This window comes from Heloderma suspectum, chromosome 1, assembly GCF_057233095.1.
Source record: "Heloderma suspectum isolate Gila_16-S chromosome 1, 16-S_ref, whole genome shotgun sequence".
Taxonomy (NCBI): Eukaryota; Metazoa; Chordata; class Lepidosauria; order Squamata; family Helodermatidae; genus Heloderma; species Heloderma suspectum.
This window is the reverse complement of record NC_139458.1, coordinates 274,548,975-274,574,734: the sequence shown is the minus strand read 5'-3', so window position 1 is coordinate 274,574,734 and position 25,760 is coordinate 274,548,975. Positions and strand designations below refer to the sequence as shown.

Sequence of the window (25,760 nt, the reverse complement as noted above, 5' to 3'; positions counted from 1 at the left end):
TTGTACCTCATGCTGTGGTATGTATAGAGAATAGTCCAGACTACACAGTTTCACATAGCACATATGAGGGGCTACCATTTCTGAATATCATCCCATGTAAAATACTTAACAGCAATCAGCACACCAGCCCTCACACTGATGTGCTAGTTTCTTGGAGGGAGTGTTTTTGTTTGCTTAAGAATGGCTTTAAAAGGGAGTTAGACAAATTCCTGGAGGAGAAGGCTATCATCGGCTGCTAGTCCTGATGCCTCTATGCTATCTCCAGTATCAGAGGCAGTAAGCCTATGTACACCCGTTGCTAGGGAACATGGGGGTGGAGGGGAGGGAGCTGTTGCTTGTGGTTCCCTGGTTGACAGCTGGTCGGCCACTGTGTGAACAGAATTCTGACTACATGGACCCTTGTTCTGATCCAGAAGGGCTCTTCTTATGTTCTTAAGAACAGGGGAGCATTAAAATCTGCTGTTTGGGGTGCTACAGTTAATTTTAAAAGTCTACAACCACCAGCACCTTATCCTGGTGTGGACCAGGCCTCTTGTGTAGCTTGGCGAGGCAGGGGGTGGTATATTGGAGAAATTAATATAAATGCTGTAGGGTGTAGGCATACATCTCTGTTTCTGGCCTGCCGGAGCTCTTTCCAACATTACTCAGGATCTCATGTTCAGAGTGTGATTTCCTTGACAATGCTGATAATTCTGCTTCTATTAAACCAGGGTTAGATGGATCCTTGTTGGTGTCACAGTTGAACGCTACTGGAGGCTTTTATAACCATAGCCAGATTAACCACAGGGCTAAGGGGGCTGTAGCCCCCGGCCAACATCTCAGGGTGCCCACTAACTACCCCAGATTCCCATTTTTAAATAAAAAAGAGCAAGGTTCTAGTCCTTGTGGAACCCAAGATATAAGCCAAAAAGTTCAAGCACAGTCCAGTCGCTTTGTGACAAGTGAGCTTGCTATCACCTTTCAGTGTGTTTAGCCAATGAGTGATCAACAGCAGCTGTGATCAACATTTGGCCATAGAGATAAGTTGGGGTGACCACTTGTCTGCAGAAGGGACATCCTGGTTCATTTTGAGCCCCCTCCTCCTTTTTTGGCCTACCCTCATGGAAAAGTGATTACCACCCATAGAAAACAAGGGGAAACCCAGGATTTTAATGTAGCAGTGACTGGGCAGTAGCATATCCAGCCCTCAACAATGGGTAGTAGGAATGACAGGAGTTCATTTCTAGCTCAAGTCTAACGTCATGCAAAAAATAAAAAATCGGAGTTATTTTTTTAATTGTGTTTATAAACATTAAAAATCCTGCCAATGTAAATAAGATCTGTCATTACACCCTTTGTGTGTGTGTGTGGGGGGGCACTGGTGGCGGCACTGTGGCTGACTGCAGGTTACGTCAGCACTGCAAAGTAGGCTGGATTTGTTTTGATTTTTGTTTATAATGAAATGTAGCTGTGGGGATGAGTTGTAAAGTATATAATGAAAAGAAGGGTATTTTCCGTCATTAAATACTTTCTGCATTTAATTTCCTTCTAACCTCAGTGTTTACAGTCCCCCCCTCCCAATGTACTACTGGCTGGGGAATGCTGGGAGTTGTAAGACTTTTTTTCCCATCTCAACATTCATAGGATTGTGCCCTTAGTTGTTTTTGCTGATAATATGACTTGATGTTCATGCTGAAGATAGAGGCATATGCGTGGGTCATAGAAGCAAGTGGATGCTTTTCACATTTTGAATGTTTCGTATGAGTTATAAGTGTTGGTGTCAGTCTTAAGGCTTCCTCCCCAGGGTCTTTAAGAGAAATTTCCAAATGGGGTACCTTGATGCATCTTGTCTCTACTGCACATGCAAGTGAATTGCACACAATAATACAGTCACAATAATACTGTGACTGACCCAGATCATCCAGTGAAAAATCAGAGGCATTTTCTGGCCCTCCTCAGGCTGGAAAATGTCCTGGGCCAGCACTGGCTGTGGGTTTGTGTGCAGTTGGGCTGCTGTGTCTCAGTGGAGCAGTGAGTCAGTCTATGTCGCTTTCATGTGTGTGTGTGTGTGTGTGTGTGTGTGTGTGTGTGTGAAAGAGAAAGAGCTTAGATGTGTGTTTGTTTTCTGTGTCTGTGTGTTGTATGATGTAAAAGGGGAAGCTTGTGTTTCTATTTGAATTCTCTACTATGGAAGAGAGATTAGTCATTGGCTTCCAGGAAAGCATGGAAGATGATTTCTATTAAAATATGTAGTGAGAAATGTTTTTGCATCATTATTGCACATTGTTGATTGTGTGTGTACGTGTATGCACAAAGGTCATGTGTGAGTTCAGTACTGGGGGCAGAGCAGGGCTCCCATTACAGAAGGTTAGCCCCAGGGCCCATCCTGGGCTTGATCCAGCCCTGTTTATAACAGGACCCTAGCATTGGTGGGGGCTATACTACATGATTGAGAGGGCAATCCTAAGCAAGTCCCACTGAGTTTAGCAGAAGTTACTCTCCAGCAAAGGTGTTTATGATTTCGGCCCTGAATCTCTCTAAATCATTTTGGCATATCACCATAATGTTTAAATGCATGAGCCATAACCTGAAATTCCCTGGTTGAAATCTCTGCTTCATTTCAGTTCTCCAGCTGACCTTAGTTAAGCCACTTTCTCTCAGACTCATCTCCCTCCATCCTCATCTACAACACAGGGATAATGATACTGGCCTATATTACAGAGCTCTTCATAAGATTACCAAGATGCAGGTGAAGCACTTGGAACATGCCAGGAAAAGTATCCTATAGAAGTCATAAGAAGAACCCTGCTGGATCGGACTGAAGGCCTATCTAGTCTAGTATTCTGTTTACACAGTAGCCAACCAGATACCCTTGGGAAATCCATAAGCAGGACATGAATGCAATAGGAGGATTTCCCTGAACATACTGCCTCTGATACTGGAGGTAATATATAGCCATCATGACCAGGAGCCGCTGATAGCCTTATCCTCCATGAATTTATCTAATCCTCTTTTAAAGCTGTCCAAGGTGGCAGCCATCACCAGATTTTGCAGTAGCGAATTCCACAGTTTATGTGCTATATGAACAAGTACTTCCTTTTGTCCATCCTGAATCTCCCACCATTCAGCTTCAGGGGATGACCCCTGAGTTCTAGTATTATGAGAGAAGGAGAACTATTCTTCTTTCTGCACACCATGCATAGCTTTTATACACCCCTATCATCAATCATAACATCAAGTTATTACATCATCATTATCCTCCCTGTATCACTCCCTGCAAGTGTATGTAGACCAAGCCTGTATTTAACAGCAACCAGTTGTAGGCCACAACCTCGCGTTGACTGAAGATAACTCCAAATGGGAGCCAGATAGTAATAGCTTGGAATAATCCAGTTTTAGTCATACTGAAGACCTGGGTGCCCAACCTTTTGGGCCAATGGGCACATTTGGGGTTTTGAGAGTTCTATGGGCATTGTCACAAAATGGCTGCCGTGGTGGGCGTGGCTAGTCACAAAACACCCATTTCCCAAAAGCAAACTGGTGAAGCTAAAAGAAAAGTATCACTCCCAAGAACCTATGTACAAGGGGTGCTCTGAGCTCCAAAACACAAAACCATTCTTCTGAACCCATTTTTTTCTATCCCAACACCCATTTCACAGAAGGCAAACTGATGATGCTGGGAGACAAGCAACTTGTCCAAGAATCTGAATACAAGGAAGAGGTGGAGTCTGAAGTGCAAAGGCCAAATCACATCTTTGCCCCCAAAAGGCACAACAAAATACTCATTTCAAAGAAAGCAAGCTAATGATGCTCAGAGAAACACACACAAATGAAACCAGGCAACACAGGTATCACACCAAGCCAAGCAAACAAGCCAGCTAACACACCACAGTACACCACACCAAAAAACAACAGGGAAAACACACACACGCAGAGCACCCTATCACCTTCAGATCAGACAACCTTTTTCTTTTTGTGGTTGGCTGGACAGAACTGCTGTCAAGATAGACTGCCAGGCTCCAGCCACCCACCATTTTTATTTTCTAAGAATGCCCACGTGAGACCCAGAGGCATTGCTGGAAATAATGATGGTGCTTTATATACATTATATTACTTTATTATAAAAAAGTAATTGAAAAATCTTTAAAAATAATTTTAAAAATGAGGGACCAGAAACCTTGAGGGTGCCATGGGAGGTGTCCGCCCTTACAGACATGTAGGGAGATGGTGACCCCCTGTTGAAATGTGTTTGAATGCCACTTTCCTGACTTCCCCACCCACCACCTTGAGCTTTTACTTTCTGTGCTTCTGAAGCCATGAGAGAGTCAAGACGGTTGCCCTTTCTTTAGCTGGGCAATGGTTCAGAAGGGAGGAAATGGAAGGCATTCATGGCTGAATTTGGCAGGGGACTCTTTAAGGAAGGATTTGTGGGCCAAGGAGGAGGTGATTAGGGGATGGGCAGTGGAAGCTGTTCCAAGCCTTTATTGCTAAATAAATATTCCTTTCTCACCGGGTAAGCTTGATGTGTTTATCCTTCCAGCCCAAATGGCAGCGTGTCAGCACCTGATGCCTAAAATGGCATGACTTGTGAAGCTGGCATTGAATACCAAGGTTACCTCTATGAGAACCTAAAGCATGGTTTTAATCCTTATAGCAGCTTCTTGTTGAACTAGGTCTTTGAGGGTCTCATGAAATTTGGCAGCCATAGGAACTCATTTCTACAGGTTGCAGTGCAATGTCCCTTTTCATTTCTGCATCTTGAAAATTAGCCCAGAATGCCCCTAAATCAGGAGTGGGCAACTTGTGGCCCTCCAGATGTTTTGTCTTACAACTCCCATGATCCCTCACTGGCTGTGTTGGCTAGGGCTGATAGGAGTTGTAGGCTAAAGCATCTGGAGGGCCACAAGTTTCACACCCCTGCTCTAAATAATCCATGCTCACTCGGGTAGAATGAGCCAAGACCTGTTGCCCTAAAAGGGAAAGCAAATAGAGGCAATGTGGCCAAGTAACTCATCTTGAGATAATTTAAATCACAGTAGCAGACTTCAAGAACAACCATAAACCTTCTATACCAGCAAAATCTACATTCTGTGTCATGCAAACTCTGAGGTAATTGTGCATATTAATAGCATATGTGCAAATGTTTTACACGAACTTGCTCAACTTGTCAATTTAGAATATGCATTTGAGGGTGTGTGTTTCTTACCAAACAGTGATTGAGGGCAGGGGTATTAGGGCATGTAGATACATGTCTAGAAGCAAGGATAGGTAACTACGTGGTGCGTGGAAGCTCCTGAACATCTTACATGGCATTCCTATACATGTCTACTCAGGGGTTAGTGCCATTATGTTCCATAGGGCATGCACCCAGGTAAGTGGGTCTGGGATTGCTGTCAGACAGAGCAATCCTAAGTGTGTTTGTGTGTGGGGAGGAATCTGTGGCAGAGCTCCCACCAAGCCGGAGCGAGAAATGGGTCAGTTCCCCCCCTTTTTCTTCCAGTCGTTTTTGGTCTTCATCCACCCCCCACCCCCACTGAATCCAATTGTATTTCTACATCCACAGAGCTTTCCACGGTGTACCAGGGGCCTTGGGTGTGGACATGCCAGTTTGCTGGTGGAGCTCCGCTCTTCCAGTGGTGGGACACTTATGCCCTGGGCTGGCATCAAGGGTAGGCATGGTCGGGCACCTGCCAAGGGACCATACTCCAGCAGGGGCCCACTGACAAGAGCCCCCTCTCTGCTTGTCAAGCAAGCACATGATAGCGATAATGAGAAAGAGGATAAGAAGCAATAGCAGCTGGTGACAATGGTGGTGAAAAGGTAGAGTCACTGAGAGCAGGGGCCCATTCAGGGTATCTTGCCTGAGGGCCCACAAAAACCTGGAGCCATTGCTTCTGCCCCATCCTAACCCCCCTCAACTGTCCATCGGAGGGATTCAGATTGCTCTGTTAGTCATATTTCAATGGTTATACTTGAGTCTTCTGCATGCAGCTTGCAAGCCTGATTTGGAAAGATGAGTGTGGTCCCCTCCCATTTTTTTTTTTTAAGGGCTATTGCTTATTTCAGAAAATCACTATCTTGTAAAACAGCCTTTCCCAACCTGGGGTCCCAGATGTTGTTGGACTGCAATGTCCATCATCCTTGACAGTTTGCCATCCTGGCTTGGATGATGAGAGCTATAGTCGAACAACATCTGGGGACCCATGGTTGGGAAAAACTGCTATAGGAGAACATAATGAACATCCTTTTTTCTTCCTGAAGTACCCAGCTTAAAACACACACACACACACACACACACACACACTTTAATTTTGATCTAGTAACTCTCACAAAGGAGTGAGATGCAAAAAATCACTTCCCATAAGTATTCTGGATTGCTAAGTCTCCCATCTAACCTTATCTTGCTTTTCGAAGTGAATATATTTGACAGTGGTTCTTGATCAGATTACTTGTAGACAGAGCAGCAATTCTTTCCCAAAGCCCTGATCTTATCAGGAAGAGTCCTAGCCAATTTCAACAATTTTCATTGCATGGTTCATTTGACTTGTTGCTTTTTTTTCTTTTCCTTTTTCTGACAAAGGCCCTGTGTGGTGCAGTGCATGGAGAGGGTGGAGGAAACAGCTAAAAATCCCACACTTAGAGTGACATCTTTTACATTTCTTCTAATAATGATGTTGTTGTTTTTTGCATTAAATGCCTTTAAGAAGTAGTGTACATTTTAGCCATATAATTATGACAAACTTCATTCAGTTAACCTAGAACTTCAGGATGTGGTGAAAGGTATTAATTCAAAGGTATTGTGGGTGTGGATGAACAGAGAAGCCCATCCCTGAGTTTGGAAACAGGAAGGTGAAATACAATGTGAATTAGTTGGAAACAGTGGGACTCATAGTCTCACTATGGGTCATGGTTCTGTTGTATCCCATCCCTCCCCAGCATCTTATAACCTATCCTTTTGCCACCATTTTGTAACCCCACACAAAACACCGCTACACTCTCGGCTTTATGGCACTATTCCCAAACATAGTCGCAGGTCCCCAGGTACTTGGCATTAGGGCACCGCCCTTTGGCTGCTGGCCCATATTACTCTTATTTATTTAAATATTTCTAACCTGCCCTATATATTGTACTCCCCCGGGCAGGGTACAATAATAAAAATGATTCAGCATAAACCACAACAATATAAAGTTAGCGTTAATAACCCAAGTAGCTCAATTAAAACCAAGCTACAGTCAATAAGACGCAAAGGCTTGGGTAAACAGGCAGGTCTTAACTTGGCACCAAAATGAAGCCAGCGTCAGCACCAACTGACGATGGCTTCTGAGGGGAGCGCATTCCGTGACCAGGCCACCACAGTCAAGAAGGCCTTCTCTCGTGTCTCCACATAAAGTACACAGCTCCCAATGGTGGGACACAAAGGAGTGCCCCCTCAGCAGATGTTAATACTTGGACAGGTGTATAGAGGAGCTCTATAAATAGAGCTCTAAAAACATCCCAAGAGGCAAAGCGAGAAGGCAGCGGGTGCTGTTCTTCATGAGATATCTTCTTCATTGGTTCAGAATGGCAGGTGCCTAGACAACATGCTCTTTAACTCCCTTCCTCACATCTTTTAACGTCCCAAAAGCTAAAGCATGGAAGATACAGGAGTGTGTGTGAATGCACTAACCATCTCTGTCTCTTTCTCTCATATATGTGTGTTGTTCCCAGAGGGTGGGAGTGGAGGTGGAGGTGAAGAAGTTACTTCTCCAGCTATTTCTTCTGTCAGTTGGTTGCATTTCACTGCCATTGTGTGCCCTTATGTCCAGCAGAGGGTGTGCACACATTGGAAGTCCAGTGCCGCCAAGAGTGGGGCAAGGCAGTGCACATCTGCTAGAAGTGCATAGACGCAGACATCCATAAACCAAGCTCCAAATCCTGTTCATATGTGCAAAGCTTGTCTTGAGGCAAGCCAGGTCTGAATAGAAGCCAGGCAGAACTGTGAACCTTTCCTCCAGCGTGATGTCTCCTATCCCTCCCCTCCTGACACCGTTTGGCTGCCTTATGATTGAAGAAGCCCAGCAGTGCTGGCAGCTGCTGCTAAGGGACAGGTAGGGGGAAGGCCTGTTGGTCATTGGCTATAAATCTCATCCTCCTGGCCCTTCCTCTTTATTTCACCTTCAATGGTGGTGGCACTTTTAGGCCAGCTCTGCAGTGGACCAAGTTAAGGAGCAGGGTAAGGAGGGTTCCATGAATTGCTTATTTACTTGTGGACCAGGGCTGCTTCCAGATGAGGCTTTTATCATGCCACCACCCTTCCTCATTAGCAGAGTTTCACGGGGAGGAGTGTGTGTCGAGACATCACCTTCCCCCCATAACCCTCCTGTGTTTTCCCACCACTTCTTCTGTCTTCTTTCTTACTGCAGAAAATCCATTCAGGAGAAAGAGACAGAATAGCTGCACAATGCCTTATGGTTGCTAGCGCCCAGAGCCTTCAGTCTGGGATGGCAGCCTCATGCTTGCAATAGTTTCTGTGCAATGTTTTGATTCTGTCTGTGGAGCTGTGAAGAAGCTCTGGTCCTGGAGCAGTCAGGGCTTGGCTCCTTGCTGTTTTGTCATCCATTCAGATCTTGCCACCCACAGAGAGAGAGCGAGGGACACCCATGCTACCTTGGCGTAGGCTCTCTTTATGCTCCGGCCATAAGGCACAGAAAGAAATAAGGCAGCAAAGGCTAAAGTGACACAAACTGAAAGAGGAGGGAGGGAGCATTTGCTTTGTCAGGTCACTGCAATCTAATAGGGAAAAGGCTCTTACCTCATCACCATCACCATCCTGCTGCCACCACTAGTAGCTGGGAATTAAGATGGGTCATTGCGGAAAATGACTTATTAAAGAGGCAGTTGAATGAGGTTTGTTTTCATGTGTAATGGTGAAGGGACTGGACTACCCATGCAAGGAAATCCTCTGTGCACAAACCTAACATGAGAGATGAGGGGGCAGCTGCCAGCTGCTAAGATGCACAGTTCAGATCTCTCTGACCTATCTGGATGTGTCTTTGAGCCCATATGGATGACCAGATTCCCCCAGGGTAAACTCTTGTCACCCGGAGGTAGCTTGGTTTTCTGTATCAGGGCTTGCTCTGTACTAGAGGAGGATCCTGGCAAAGCTCTTGGGTGCCCCCCAACTATGCCCCCCCCAACTGGATGACTGACTCTCCCAGCCATGGGTTGACATGGCAGCAGCAGTAGCTACCCACCATTTTGTTTTTCTTATAGTGCTCCTGAGCAATGCTATGGTTGGGTGCTCTGGGAAATTGTGGGAAAATCAAGATGGAGAGCAACATCCCAGCTGCTGTTGCTGCTGCTAACCAAGGGCTCAGACACGTGGATGGGTCAAACAGCAACACTAGCAGGCCTTGCTCGGGCCTTGGCAGTTGCCCAGGAATACCAAGTACTGGCGCAAGCTCCAATCCTTCTGCCAAGTCATCAGAAGGTCTTAACACACATCAGGTGCCAACATGTGGTAGAATAGCCACCGGTATCCACGCATTGTCTCTCTATAGTTATGGATGCACTTGTGATCTAGAGTGGGGGTAGGTGCCCTGGTGCCCTCCAGATGTTTGGAGTACAACTCCCATCAGCCCCATCCAGCATGGCCAATGGTCAGGGATTCTGGAAGTTGTATTCCAAAACATCCAGAAGGCACTGGGGTTGCCTACCCCTGATCTAGGACATAGCTTTAATAAAAGTGCTTCTTATATCTTACAGTGGCTACAAGTGTGAGCTGTGAGCCGTGAGCCAGGAAGTGCCCTTGCTCAAGCCTTCCATTGGCTATGAACTTGCTAGGTGGCATTTGGCAAGCCTCTGTTCCGTTGGCTCCAGTGGGCGCCCCCCCCCCCGCATCTGTACCATGAAATAATAATGCTGGCCTACCTTACAGGGTTAGAGGTGTAGGGATTATGAAGAGAATGCACGGTGAAGCACTTAGAACCACTTAGAATCCTGTATAAATAGAATGCAACGACAACCTTCCCCAATGTGGTGCCTTCCAGATGTTTTGGACTTCAACTCCCATCAGCCCCAGCCAACATGGCCAATGGTGCAGAATTCTGGGAGTTGTAGTCTAGAACTTCTTGAGGGTGCCAGGCTGGGGCAGGCTGTAATGCTGTTATTATTACCAGAACAAGTGTGAGCCTGTTCGCAAAGTAAAAGTCCATCTATGTCAAGGGACGCCGCCCCCGCCCTGCAGCCGAAAACAAACACATCAAAGCTTCCCAAAGAGGACATAAGCCAAATAAGAGTGGCCATCTTTTTCTGCAGTGAAATCTGCATGATTTATCTTTGTTCTGGACTGGGGATTGTGTGGTTTATTCAGTGTCCTCTGAAGAAGCTGCACTGCTTCCTGTAATATGACCCCATGGCCTTGTTGTGGGCATGATGTTCATTGATTGGGTTAATGAGAGATTAGTAAGTCATTATTTTTCATTTTCTTGAGCTGTGAGTGGCACATGTAGCTATAAGGGTATTGTCTTAAAGAAGCCTTCCATCATAGGGTTCATTCCAATAAGGCATTGCCACCTTTGGCCTCTATTAAGATACCCATTTGGTTGAGCTGAAACTAAATGCGGGAGGCATGTGGATGAGTCAATCAAGCTTGGCATTTTCAATAAGAGGGAGTGTAGCATTGAGAATAGCTGTGCAATCCTCTGCAGGTTTACTCTGAAGTAAGTTATACTGTGCTGAATGGGGCTTATTCTGTGGAAGTGTGCATAAGACTGCAGTTCCTCCTTCCTTGTGTTTGTAGCTTGAAAGCCTTGTAGTAATTGCTTGGATTAGATTTTATTCTTCTTGCTGCATTATTCTCTCCTCCCCAGCTCCATTTAAGGATTTAGTTTTAAAATGGAGTTTGTTAGATTATTGCATTTTACTGTGTTTTATGAATGCCAAGGTTTGTTTGTTTGTTCATAGTATTTAATCCCACTCTGCAGCCAAAAAGGCTCCCAGAGTGGCTTATGATAAGATCAATAAAAACAAGACAGTCCCTGCCCACAGGCTTACAATTTAAAAGGCATGTCACAAAAGGAAAACAGAATGAGGAGGAAAGAGGAAAAAATGTGGGTTACGTAGTATTTTGTATCTATTTGCATTGTGGGGATGCCTTGTTAACATTTTGTTAGTGTGAATTGCTAGAATTTTCATTCTTCGGGGTTCAGCTTCCTCTTCAGTCTTTAGAGCACCTGGTGCCCTCCAGATGTTTTGGACTACAACTCCAATGATCAGCCGCCAGCATGGCCAGTGGTAAGAGATTATGGGAGTTGTGGTTCAAAACATCTGGAAGGTGACAGGTTTCCTATCCCTGCTTTAAACATTAAATAAAATTCTCCACTTTACCTGTGGGCATAAAAACTGGAGGCACCATTTCACTGAATTACTTTGAGGGGATGAGAAATCCTGCGGGCAGGTTGAGAAAGAGAATACTCTCAGAAATATTCCCAGAAAATCTGAGAACATTTCTTCTGATAAATTTAGTCACAGGCCTGAGTGGGACATGGAGGCATCTTGTCTCTTGTGCTTATGTATGTAAATCCTTGCGCATAACCACTAAGGCAACATACACAGGCTGTAGACGCTGAGGTATATTTTGAACTGCTAACTTAATACTGGAAGATAGTATATTTTGACAACAAATACCGTTGTACGGACATAGGGTGGAATCTAAAGCTTTGCGTGTGCAGAATCTTCTCTCTATTCATTATAATGCATACGATGTTCCATATTCAGGTAGCAATTCTTTTCTTGTCTGCTGAGCATTTTTTTGCTTGTGTAGTAGTCACTTTGTGTATGTCAGTGTAACCACCCAAGAATTCTCTGACCTGCCTGCATGGGCAGGACTCAAATCATGCATACACACACCTGCTCTAATGCACGCACAAACACTTGCAAGTAGTCCCCACCTTCTTAAAATGTGCATGTTAAGAGGTAAATGGAAAATACTTCTCAAAAACAACAAGCAAACTTTCAGATAGCCAAGAATGCAGAAGAGCCCTCCAAAAGGAGAAAGGCTGTCAAAAGAGGAATCTTGCTCTACAGGCTGAAGATGTCCAACCACTTTTGTGGTTTCATACTTCTTTCTTCTGTCGGTTCTTGGGTGGGGAAGTCGTTGGCATAATCACCTACCTTCATTTTCCTTTAAGACATGGATTCAATACTTTCCCCCTAAAATAAAGAAACCAGTATTTGGGGGAACAGAGATCTAAGCCAAGTGGGAACCTTTGGAAAGGTATCAAAATATTAGTGTTGAACTACTGGGGAGAGAATGCATCTGAGATGGGATGCTGTTCATAACGAGGCTCTTATACATTTATCTTCCCCCAAACATAAAGAATTTGGATTGGATAACCCACATTGGTGTAGAAAGGATTGTTCACCTTCCCTTTTGCACTGGTCCCCTTTAGTTACTGGTTTTAGGACATTACGGGAGGCATGATGAGGCTGAAATGCGGGGGGAGAGTTAGCGGATGAGCTTGTGGGTTTTATTAAGGACTCTGCTATCTCTCTCTCCCCCACCCTCATTAATTCTGGCACTATTCTCCAGAATAGTAGAAGCAGCAGCCAGACAGGCTAGTATCTTCGACACAGCACTTTTCCTATTCTCACACCAAGAAACAGAAAGCAATTTGGTAAAGATTTTTAATTAAACACAAAAACATCCTCATCAGCAGGATGATGGTTTTCAAGTTTGTGCGTGCAAGGCTGTTGTTCTATTATGATGCATGCATGCATCTTGTCAGAAGTTCCAAGTACTGAGAACAGCTCCACCCATTCTGTTCCAAACATGATTCTTCCCAATAGGGGCCAGCCAAATGCTTTCCAGGAAGCCCACAAGAAGGGCTTTGGCCTTTCACTCTTGTTTGTCCTCTGAGATATCCCCATAACATCCTATCCAGCCCAGGACTTCATTCAGAGGTATACAGCCTTGGAACTTGATAGTTCTACTTAGCTATAATGATTAGTAGATGGTGATAGACACATCCTCCATTAATTTGGCTAAAGCCTTCTAAGTTAGTGGTCACCACTACATCTTGTGGCAGCACCTTCCATGACTTTATTACATCTTGTGTGAAGTAGTTTTGCTTTTCCTGAACTTAACTGCCAATCCAATTTACTGCCCATTGATTTCATGGGATGATCATAAGCTGTAGTGTTGTTCGTTAGTGTCTTGCTTACTGCTTAATTTGAAAAAATTGTCAGCCGTTCTTAACTAAAGACTTCTCTAGCTACTATTGAAGATAATATTATCTAGCAACTTGTTTAACATTCTCCTTTGATTAAAAGCTTTGATTAGTAAAAGCAGCTTTAAAAAAATGTAGCCCTATGGAAGTTCGTGAGCTCATAAGACAATAAACAAGTATCACACACCAATAAGGTACATGCTTCGGGGGTGGGGTGGGGGGTGTATGTATGTGTGTGTGTGTGTGTGTTTATACACACACACACACACACACACACACATAATTTCTGGAAAATGGTAGCCATATTCCAAGACAGGAGATGAACAGTTTGGGGCTTGGGGGGGGGGGAGATTTGGCAACACCAACAATAGGGATTTAAAAAAACAGCTGTAATGCTTAAAAACAGAGTGATAAAAATCCTGTTAAAATGTACTATCCCTGATACTATATTAAAATTAAATTCAAGATGCTTAATTTCTACTTCAGAATACCAAACTATATGAAGAATTATGACTATACCTGTTACTCCAGAAATTCTAAAGTACAAACATACATAAATATATTATCCATAAGAAAAGCATTTTGAAATATTGGTATATTTTGGGAGATATATCTGTTTTCCAAAAGAAACCAGTCTTTGCCTATAAAAGGACTAATAACATCAAGGAAATATTGGTGCACAGTGGCAACACTCTGAGAGATAGAAGGGGAACGTTATCTAGGACCTTATTAGGTACTACTCCACCTAAAGGCCATCACCCTTATGGGCCTATTGTATATACACGTATAAGATGTTGTCCTTTATGATCCCAATAATCAACGGGAGTATTTTTTTACGAAGTTTTACGACTTGTACTAGTCAAGGTGTGGTTTATATTGTTAAATGTCCATTTAATTTGATGTATTTAGGAATGATTACTCACAAGCTGAGGATAAGAATCGGAGAACATTTTAATAACATAAAACAAAAAAGGGAAACTGAGCCCCTAGTTAAACATTCTTCGTAGTCCAGACATAAAGCAGGAGATATTTTATTTTGGGCGATAGAACAGATTGCCCTGGAGAAGAGGAAAGAGCCTTTTAGAAAGAAATTACTAAAAAAAGGAGGCAATATGGATTTTGAGGCTTGGTACTGTAATCCCTACAGGGTTAATTGATAATATTGATTACAGGTCTCTCCTGGATAATATATTTATGTATGTTTGTACTTTAGAATTTTTGGAGTAACAGATATAGTCATAATTCTTCTTTTAGTTTGGTATTCTGAAGTAGAAATGGAGGGAGCAATCCTACCGGGATAGGCGACCACCTTCAAACTCGGAGGCGACTGCATATCCAATGCAGGGCAGGAGAAGAGCGGAGGGGATCGTCCCCTCCGCTCTTCAGCTGCCCTGCATTTGAGGCTAGACAGCTGATGCGGGGGAAGGGGCTGCTGGAGGACACAGTGGCTGTGTCATTCTGGTATTTCCGCCTTCCCCGCCCCAGAATGCCCCGTTTTTGCCGCTCCACACTCCTCTTCTGAGCATGGAGTGCAGGGCCACTCTGAGCTGCCTGTGAAGCAGTGCGGGAGGGGGGGAAGGTCGGTTCCTGGAAACCAACGTATCCTGTGGCCGTCTAGCCACTGACTAGCAGCCATAGGATTGCTCCCTAAGTATCTTGAATTTAATCTTAATATAATTTTAGGGATAGTAAGTTTTAACAGGATTTTTATCACTCTGTTTTTAAGTACTGAGACTGAGGAAGGGAATTTAATTAAGCTCAATTCAATTTAGTTGAAATCAGGTGATTAAAAGAGAGCCTATGAAGGGTTGATTACTTTTCTAGACTTCCTTGGATGAAGAAAAGGATAATCCTTATTATAAGGATTCTCATTACAAGGAGGACAACTAGTATTTTCTTTAGATTGGGAATTGTTGATGCTCTGGGGAAATGCATCCATTTTTCTTCCCCTTTTGTTAGTATGTCTTAAAGCTTTTGCGGTGCTGCATATATAAAAAAGATAGTTAAGAAGAGGGCATAGTTTAGACCTGCAGTAGCTGCTGTGTTCCACTGGGAGTCTCTCTTCCACTGCTGATGATTTTACTTTTAGCATTACTCTGAAGAAAAGCAACATTAGGTAAGACTCACAGTAAATTACATGATATCTCTTATTGTTGGAACAACATCACTTCTTTGCATCTGCTCTTAGTTGGGCAAGTGTATTCCCTGGTAAATGCAGAAGCAATTGTAGTGCTGAGCTATTATGTTTGTATTATATCAACGGGGTGCAATCCTCTACACACTTACCTGGGCATAAGCCTCATAGAACTCAATGGGAATTACTTTTGAGTAGACATGTATAGGATTGTACTATTAATGTGCTATGGCAGTAGGTTTCAAATGGTGGTTCTTCTAATACTCATTGAGTGTAAGAAAGCTCTCAAGGCACAGGTCCCTTCCTTTTCCCCTCTATATCTCAAAAGATGTATTAAAAATAAATATGTTTTGAAAATGGGAAAGATATTGAAAAACTGCATAATTTTATTCTGGGCACAATATCTCCATGTTTCTTGAACACATAACCCATAATCAGTTGTAATCATGTGTAATAGTTCAAGGTCCCAGATGGTGATATACGGCCCTATCTACATGAAGAGACAAATAATCCAGTCATTTTAATGAGTCCCAGGTGAGCATTGTTGAAGTGACTGTGAATCAACCACACATGTGTGAATTCCTACTTCCACATGTGGTAACTCCTTTGCTGCATTGGGATGAATGCCTGAACACAGTGTTTGGTGATGTGAATAGGCTGTTGATCGCCAGTGTACAAAAAGTATACCCAAAGTTGGCTCTTTAGAGCAGTGGTTTTCATCCAGGGCTGGCCCAAGCTGTTTTGCTGCTTGAGGCAGAATAGCCCCTTCCTCAGTCATGGTATAGGTGCATAGCACATCATTGCTTGTCTGTTGTGTTTTGTATTGTTTTTATCTTGTACACCACCTTGAGATGATTCCACCCTTAAAGGTGGCCTAAAAATCATTTAAAATGAAATGAATAAGTGTTCTCCAAGGCTGGCCAAGTTGTTTTGGCACCTGAGGGGGAAAATCTCACAAGCATCTTTCCCTGGAAGTAAAAATAAAATAAATAAATTTTGCTGCCCTTTCATGAACGACACCCAAAAGCAACTGCCTGAGGCAGTCATGTGAGGAACCCCTAACCCCTCCCCCCCCCATTTCAGCCAATAATAGGCCATTCTCAGTTTCTCCCTGAAAGCTTTTTACACAACTTGTCATGGTTACTTTCTCCCCACCACTGTGCTTTAACATTAAGGCTAGCCCTTGCATTCCAGAACCTGACAGCAATACTGTCACCCTACCATACAAACCTAAATAAAGTAAATAAATCACAACATATGCTTCACCTATTTTTGTCACACTCACAAATACAGACTGATTTTGACCAATTCAACATTGTTGGAAATGTCACAAGACTAGACTGTGTCTCTTCATGTTACTCATGGATGCTCCCACTTTGGGAATGCGGGTGGCTGGCTGACACAAAAGAGGGAAGTCAAATGCTTGATGTAGGAGTTTGTGAAATTTTGTGGAAACTTGGTTGAAAAACACTGCCTTATGCTGGAGTCCTGTATATACTTACCTGAGAGTAAATCCTATTAAATTCAATGGGTCTTGCTTCTTCTGAGTAGACATGCCTAGGGTTGTACTGTTAGTGTCTTTGGATTCCAGAATAATGGTGCAGTTGCAAAGTATCTCCCTGGTTGGGGGATTAATGCAGTAGTGATGTGTTTTCTTCTTTTAGCAGAACAAAAAAAGTGATTAAGTCCAGCTTCTTATGGGAATTGTTATGCTTGGTTTGTTTTCAGGTCTTCATTGCTGTAAACTGCCTCAGTACAGACTTCTCTTCTCAGAAAGGTGTCAAAGGACTTCCTCTGAATCTTCAGATTGACACCTACAGCTACAACAACAGGAGCAACAAACCTGTTCACAGAGCTTACTGCCAGATTAAAGTCTTTTGTGACAAGGTAAAGCTGCAGGACTCTGTAAAACGATGACTTTAAGAACGTTATCTCTCTAAGGTCTTCTGATTCAGTCAAACATTTAGTTTAGCCAATCAATGCTATTTGTTACAATAGATGCAAAAAGTAATCCTCTACATCTTTGTGGTTTAACCTTTTAAATCTTTGAGACTAATTAAATGCAGTATTATTCCCAGACTTGGTGCAGGAGAGATCACTTGGGAAAGGATGCCAAGAGAAAAGTCTCAAAGCAACACACATGTACACACATTCTTTTCTCATACTGTGTATCTTCCATTTCAAACAGAAAAAAGAACACAGCTAGATCTCCCTTATTTTTGAAGTATGAGGTGTCTGATAAATTTCTAACCAACCAAAATGCAAAATGTGACCAGCTGTCTTGTAGATTCCACCAATTAAAGCTAATTATCAATGTAGTTTTATTTCTCTGATTATTTTTCTTGCTTTCTAAAAACTCATTAGCATAAAAAAAAAACTTGTCCTGATGTAAATTGATGTTGGATACCTTTTATAATTATGAATTGCAAAGGAAATGAATTCTCAGTCCTATTAAACATATTGGAAGTAAATGGAACCTAATTTACTAGATTCTAGCACAACTAACTCTTGATCACGAGAAAGCCTGTGATGATTCTCAGCTTTTAGGAACAAAATGTGCTTCATCTAGTATGCCACCTTTGGCCTACTTGATTTCCTTCCCAGTGACTTTTGGTGTTTCCATACCACCTGTGTCAAGCGGTCGTTCTGTCCCACAAATTCTGTCTCCATTAACAAAAAAAAAGTCTTGCTAAATCCAAGTAGTAAGACATTAGAGAACAAGGCCTATCTGTTTTGTCAAAGTTTTGTTAATCAAGACTGCTCACTTTTGAGGGAGAAAAGTCCAGGCCAAATGGGTTTGTTTTAAAGCTCAGTTCAAACATCATCTACCTTGAGGTGCTTTTAGACACGTCTTTTATTGCACCTTCATCTGGCCTCATTTGAGGAATTTGACGGGGGTGGGGGTCCAGGCATTGTCATCATCCACTCATAACCATCGCAGGTTTTCCCACTGCTGCTTCAGTTTTTTTTTTTCTTACGGTCTTTTTCCTTTCATTAAGGAAGGAAAGATGGAATAGCTGCACAATGCCTTCTGATAGTTAACACTAGTACCCCTCTGTCTGGGAGCACCCAAGATCAGATTCCATCTTTTCAGTTTGAGGTTTCTGGGGAAACTCGTTTGGTTCTTTCTTTGCCTGCTGTAGCCAGTAATTTAATCTAAAACTTTACGCCACTGGTTATCTCTAAGTTTTATCTTGTGTTGTTTATTGTTATTTTACTCTTTTATTTTATGTTTTTAATTTATCTGTACACCACGTAGAGAACTTTGATTATTGGGCAGTTTAAAAATGTAAGAAAGAAATGAGTACTTCCATAGCCAGGCACTTAGAATGACTTGTTTGGGGGGGGGGGGTGTAAACCAGCCAACTTCTTACCTGGAAAAGGGTAGGCAAGTTTCCTCTACTTAGCCCTATTCAGGCATTATGAAAGTATGTAGCATAAACATGTGAGGAGAGGGAGTGTGCTAGCCCCATGCCCTTTTCATGTTTCCAGCACCCTTCTTATGAACAATTTGCACCAGCGAAGAGCAGCACAGGACTTATAATTGTGCACTCTACTTGAGGAATGAATGGAGAACTTTAGAATAGCAAGACTAGTACACATGTATATATTTTGCTGAATTTACATGTTGGAGAAAGCCTCACAGCCAGTTCTTTTCCAATGCAGAAGGGATTTCTATGTAGCAAATGCTCATATCTAAATAATCCCATAAAAATGACTTTTCTTGTCAAACCTGAATACATTCCTTTTTAGGCTAAATCTACACATAGCAGTTATACCGTTATCATACTGTTATCATAGCTATTGGTGCCCATTGGTGTCACGTGTGCCAACACTTATAATAATGGTATGATAACGGTATAACTGCTATGTGTAGATTCAGACTTAGTTTTCTGAATAAGACAAAACAGTTTATTCCACATTAAGGCTGCAATCCTAAACATATTTACAAGGCCTAAATCCCACTGAACAAAGTGGAACTTACTTCTGAGTAGACATGTATAGAATTGTCCTAAAGGTGTTGCTGTATCTGTGTGGCTTTGACTGCGTATATAATAACTAACTACTTAACACTATTATTTTGATTCTTGACATTTAGGGAGAGGGACATCAATGTTTTACTTGCATATGGAGCCATTTTTAATCCTACAAAAGCAAGTGCAATCAGTGATAATCTGTACTTTGTTACAATATACATTTCTAATATCTTGTCCAAAATGGCACAAGGCTTGTTCTGACATGAGAAGCTTTTTATTGGTTATAAAATAGAGATGCTGCAGCAGTTTCCTTGCCTACTGTCTTTCAAAACAGCTGCAAAGATTGCAAGTGGTAACTCTGCATTACATTCTGACTTCAAAGAAACACACTTGCTAGGTCTTCCTTGATTTGAATTATGTATGTATGGGCTCAGTTTCAAATGCAATGATTTCTGGTTGACTTGGTGAAGAGAATATAGCTTGACTGACTTCCACAGTGTCTGATTTGGGAGGGACCAGGAATGTTGACCTCAGAAGGTAGGACTCTGTCCTCCACCCCCATCAAAACATTTAAGCATCTTTTTCTGTTTACCTGATAGGGGGCAGAGAGGAAGATCAGGGATGAAGAACGAAAACAAAGCAAAAGAAAAGGCAAGTGCACTGACCCCAGCTCCCAGCTGAATGCCTGTAAGTAGAAAATATTAAGTGCCATCTAATTTAGATGAAAATTTCAACTAAATCTTATTTGAAAATGAAAGCTGTGCCATAAAATACCTCTTCATTTGAAAGGGAAATTACATGTGCTTGCAATAAAGCTGTTGGTACAACTGGGCCTTTTATTTGGACCTGTGCTAAGGTGAACTTGTTAATATAATTGTGCCAAAGAAAGCAGTGTCACCTGACAAACAGTAACTACCATTGACAGCATTTCTGGAGAAGGGGGAGGAAGAGTAAATTCTTTTTTTTAAACAGTGATTTGGTATTTGGTAGAATATCTGAATGTTCCTTGGGGCATCAAAATATTTCTATTACATTTCTCTCCTGCTTATAGCCCTAGCAGGGCCCCTATATGAGATGACTTTCATAATAAAATACCGCAAGTAGGACCTACAACAAAATGTTGCAGTGTGGAGCATTCCCTATTCAAGTTTCCAGCCACTCCATTCCATTCCCCCTTTCCTCTGGTTTTCCTCCCAAGAACCAGTCAGCATTCCATGGCTGCTGAATATGTGGAGACCTTATTGGGCTGCTTTTGGGGCTTCCCCCTTTCAGAATGTTTTTTCCTAAATACGTTTTGTACTTCTGCATACATCAGGATTTCCCTGAGTCTGCTGATACGTCCCTGTTGTACATCAGTGGTGTCCTTTTGGCTACAGACGTAATGGCACTCGGAGAATTGAGATCATTATTAGTATATATGATATACAAACACTGAAGTTTAGTGTGATTAAGAAATGGAATCAAAGACAAGGCCAGGGGTTCCATGGGACAAATTTAATGAGCGGCTGTCTTTGAACCTATAATGTAGTAGGCAGAGATGGCCTGCCATTCTTTGTGTCAGTGGTGGGAGAATCTCAAATCCAATCCCAGGATCTCTGAATAACTTTACTGAGCTCAGCAAGAAGTCTTAAAACAGGCCCTGCCTCAGAAAGCTGGGGTTAAGGAACATGGGGTGTGCAAGTGTGCGTATGTATGAAATATTTCTACTTTAACCGTCTCTTATTTCCTTTTTCTTTTCACCAGTTTCTGATGTCAAAGTGCCCATGCTTCCCTCCCACAAGCGTACAGACATCACTATTTTCAAGCCATTTATGGACCTTGACACTCAGCCAGTTCTCTTTATACCTGATGTTCATTATTCCAATATTCAGCGTGGAGCTCACGTACGATTCCTCTTTTGCTTACCTTGGTGGGGGAGGGTGACAATGAAAGGGGAAAAGAAGTGGAAAGCTATTTCTTGTCCAATTGTATGCAGCAACTGAGCTGATAATTTGGCCCTTTCTAGGCAATCAGCTTATATTATAAGTGCACAGTTTTTGTGGGATCCAGAGGTTTTTCCTGAAAAGTTGTGATGCCAGAGGTGAGGATGTCTCAATTTCTGAGCACTATAACCACAATTTCTTCCCTGGAAAGTATTATTTGACCCTGTAACTGCCACTGTTCCAAATGTCAAAAACTATTCAGATGCACTTATTTAGGGTGCAATCCTATGAACTGTGCCTTTGCTGCCTTTGAACTCAAAGGTTTCCAACATTCCTATGCACTGCCCAGCAGGACAAGAGGAGCAGCAAAGGCAGTCTTTGCCTCCCCATCCTCTGATCTTTGCTCTTTTGGCTAGATGGGCCTTTCAGCCCATTTAGCAAGGGCCCTTCAGAGGAGGAGGGAAGGAGGCTAGAGAAGAATCAGGATAAATCATTTCCTGGCATCTCCGGTCTCTTCCTCTCCCTGCACACCAGGACTCCCCCTTTCCCCCCTCCCCAAGGTCAGTTTTCTGGAGCAGTTCTCTCCATATCAGCTGCAAGGAGGTGGGGGGTGGATCTCATACTTCCCCTTCTAAGATCAGAGCACTGTGTCCAACCCTGGAGGGGGTTATCCAAGCCATCCTATGGTGCCTGGAACGCTCACCCAGGGACCATAGGATTGCTTTCCCCATTTATTTAACGTATTAGGAAATTTGTATCCCACCATCTCATGCCTGAGCACCTTGAGACTCACAGTCAAGTAGTAAAAGCATTAAAAGCATAACAAAGTCAACAATAAAAAGCACACTAATACAAGTGGGGTGAAATAACAAGATACACTTTACCAGAAAAACAAACCCAAACAAGTCTCAGCACAGCAGCTCAAAGAAGCCCAAGTGTCCTCTGAAATGACATGGATTTCATTTGCCACCAGAAAGCTGGCAGCGAGGAGGTATATCGTACATCCTTTGCCTCTGCAACCACAGAAAAGGCAGAGACAAAAGGGAAAGGGTAGAAAATGGGGGCTGAGTAGCAAGCATTTGGAGTTAAGGGAGAGTTAAGTAATAGCAGTCCATGCATGAAAAGCAGGGCTGTAGAACTGGGCAAACACTGTGAAAGGAGTGGGTTCTGTAGACTTTGAAGGCAGAGAGAATGTGATAAAGAGCAGTGTCAGGTGTAGGGAACAGCATGGCGAAATACACATATATGGGAATCAAGAGGCCTGGTTTGCACATAACATTAGCTCATGCTTTATTTAACCCATGGTTAACCATGGTTTGTTGCCGTACCCAGGGTTTTTCCGGCAATCAATCAAACTGTGGTTTGTTTTCTTAGTCTCTTGGTTGGTTGTTTCCATCCTCGTTCGCCAGCTCTCTCTTGGTATCCTAAACTCCTCTGCAGTGCTGTAGTACTGGCATCTAGAGCAGCTTTTTTTTTAAACCACTCTTGCCTGTGGCCTCTGTAGTCTGGCAAACAACCCATGAACCCATGGTTTTGGGTTCACACCCAACAACAACCCATGTTTTAAACAACCCATTCACAACCCAGTAACAAACCATAGGTTCTCTTTCTGGGTTGTTCATGGTTAACAAACTATAGTTTGTTAGTATAGTTGTGTCCACGCGTCACAACAATCTGGAATTCAACAACCCATACCATGAGTTAGCACTATGCACAAACCAGGCAGAGAAAGGAACAAAGCAGACTAGTAGCAGATTATTGTAAGTTCAAAATGGTTTCTAAGAGCTAGCTACCAGTAGCTAGATTTGCTTATACAAACAGGGCATGTGATGCTATGGGACTTTGTATGTTGTTAATCAGCTTTTAATTTTGCTCTAAAACATTTCAAAAAACTAATTTGCGGGGGGGTCTCCCTTCTAGGTCTTTCCTCTTGCATCTGACGACCTGGAGGGTGAAGGGTAAGGTTTGTTATTACTTTCCCATCCTGGTGCCAGTCGTTTGTATGGGGCGCGCTGTTTGTTTTGTTGTTCTAGTTAAGTTGTAATTTATCTGGCCCAAGATGTGCAGTCTACCATAAAAGATCACTCTAAATCATGTCAGGAGTAAAGGACGCTGTTCCCCATCCTTGTTTTTAAGTCTCTTGGCAAGCTATTAGTGAAAAGTGCACTCTGCCCCAAGGCAGATCAGAAGATTTTCAGGGTGGAAACTAAGAGCAACTCGAACCTGCATTTAAAGACTGCTGAGTCACCCTGGCATCTGACTTGCACTTGCTGGCTTACCCTGGAGCACTCAGAGATGAAGAATTCTTGCCCTTGTTGACCTGGAACTATGTGGATACAGACACAGCCTTGTCAATAGTGCAATACTTGGGCTGACCACTGGTCTGCCTCTCCATAAAGCACCTCTGTGTGTTCACACGAACATCAAAGAACATGTGTATCTTTTCTATGATATAAAAATAACCTATTCTTCTTCTTTGTGGTCTCTGTGCATCACACATATGAGCTCTGCACTTGCATGGAGCCTCCATTCGGGAGACTTCTAAAGCTGAGAGATTTTTGGTGGGAACCCTCCTCCCCCACCGTCCTACTATGCATATTCGGGCGGGTTCCCACCTATTCCCTCAGTTCTTCTTCGACCGCCATTGCAGCGGCTTCATCAGGAACACTCTTGTCTTTTGACAAAGGTTTTTCCTGAGATAAAACCTTTTATTCTTTGTACTCTTTACTCTCTTTTCTTTTTATTTATATTATCTGTTTTTTTGTTGAGATCTACAATCACGGTTTTCACCTCAGGCTCTGAAGGCTCCATTTAGAAAATGCATGCTGTGTGATAGTAAGTTACGCCCCTCAGATGGCCACTCTTTTTGTTTATTTCATCTTGGAGAGAGCCATGTGGTAGAGGCTTGCCATCGCTGCCTCGCCTTTTCCAAACAAGTTCACTGGAATTGCTCTGACCGCCTTCGTGCATTTTTATGGAAGAAAGCTCTGGAGGCTGTGGAACCACAGCGTCTCTAAGCTCATCTTCGAATAGACTTCCAGCGAAGGATATGGTACAGGTTGTGGATACCTCTAGGCCTAGGACACCCACTGTCCCTGCTCTAGCCACAGGGAGGACAGAGACACCATTAATTCCTGAGAGGTCTCTTGCTGCCTCCTTGGCAAAGAAGCCTTCTAAAAAGACTCGTGTGCCTAAGTAGTCTGACCCCCAGAAAAAGAAGAAAAAGAAAGACCTCAAAAAACCAGAGGACTCTAACAAAGGAGTGCCGATCCACCTTCCTGCCCCACCCCCTCTGTTAACTTCACTGATTCCTTTGAGGCAAGAAACCTCACCACCAGTGGTCGACACCATGCAGATTGTGTCAGAGGGAGAAATCAAGGATTCATCCTTGCCTCAACCTCAGGAGAGAGCGGAGCATCAAATCGGAATAACATCTGATTCATGGGTACTTACCATCGTTGAAATTGTTTATAAGATCAAGTTCAATGCCCTCCCTCCTTCTGGAGCCCTGCACTCTACCCCACTTTCTTCACTCCTCGAAGCTTGGGATGACCTCCCTTCTGGAAAAAGGGACAATAATTCCCATCCCACTCTGTGAAATTCAGGAAGGATTCTACTCTCGATATTTTAACTGTACCGAAGAAGGATGGAGGGCTCTGATCTATCTTAGACTTGCAAAATATACGCTACACTTCTTTATTGCACTGAAGAAGTTTAGAATGATCTCCTTACCTGCCATTCTACTGTTATTACAGATGGGAAGCTGGTTTGCATTGATAGACCTCAAAGATGCATATTTCCATATCGCCACTGCCGAACAGAGTCAACTATTTCTCCAGTTTACTGTGGGATCTCGAACATACCAACTCAAAGTGCTTCTGTTTGGACCGTCAACAGCACCAAGAGTTTTTATTAAATGTATGGCAGTGGTGTGCACCCATCAGAGACTTCAAGGGGTCCAGCTTTACTCATATATAGACAATTGGTTAATTGTGGCCCAATCCTGAAAAGACCTTCTTCATTCTCTATCTTTAACTCTCGCTGTCCTCGAGCAACTTGGATTGTATGTCAACCATGAGACGTCCTCTTTGGTGCTGAGTCAGTTGATCCAGTTTCTCGACACAGAGAAAGGCCGTGCTTACTTATCAAGGGACCATACAGAGGCTGGCATGGCAAGTCAGCAAGCCCTGTACCATAAAGGCACATGCTATTAAGTGTCTGTTGGGTTTTATGGCTGCCACTACTGCCGTCGTTCCATATGCTCACCTTTGGATGTGATATCTGCAGAGCTGGTTCGCCAGGGCCTTTGATCTGACAGCAGGTGCAAGGAGAATGCACCTTCGACTTCTGTGGGCAGTTGCTTGCTCCCTTCATTGGTGGATGGTGCCAAGCCATGTACTCATTGGTGTCAAGTTTCACCAACCGTCACCATCTCAGATGCTCACAACCAATGCCTCCAATATCGGATGGGGGGTGCATTGTGGACACCTCAAGAAGCTACTGGTCGAAGAAGAAGAAATGAGAGCACATCAGCATCCTC

At 43.1% G+C, this 25,760-nt stretch overlaps 1 protein-coding gene across 3 annotated transcripts in view; it reads left to right on the top strand.

Moving 5' to 3' along the window:
- Positions 1-25,760, top strand: part of GRHL1 (grainyhead like transcription factor 1) — a 74,256-nt gene that overhangs the window by 33,401 nt on the left and 15,095 nt on the right. For 2 of the 3 annotated variants that reach the window (XM_084826660.1, XM_084826659.1), the window contains exons 9-12: positions 17,050-17,208; positions 19,898-19,985; positions 21,042-21,181; positions 23,141-23,178. In XM_084826660.1, coding sequence (XP_084682786.1) covers positions 17,050-17,208; positions 19,898-19,985; positions 21,042-21,181; positions 23,141-23,178 — 425 coding nt within the window. The remainder of the gene's footprint in view (positions 1-17,049; positions 17,209-19,897; positions 19,986-21,041; positions 21,182-23,140; positions 23,179-25,760) is intronic. The other variant, XM_084826661.1, reaches the window with a different exon arrangement.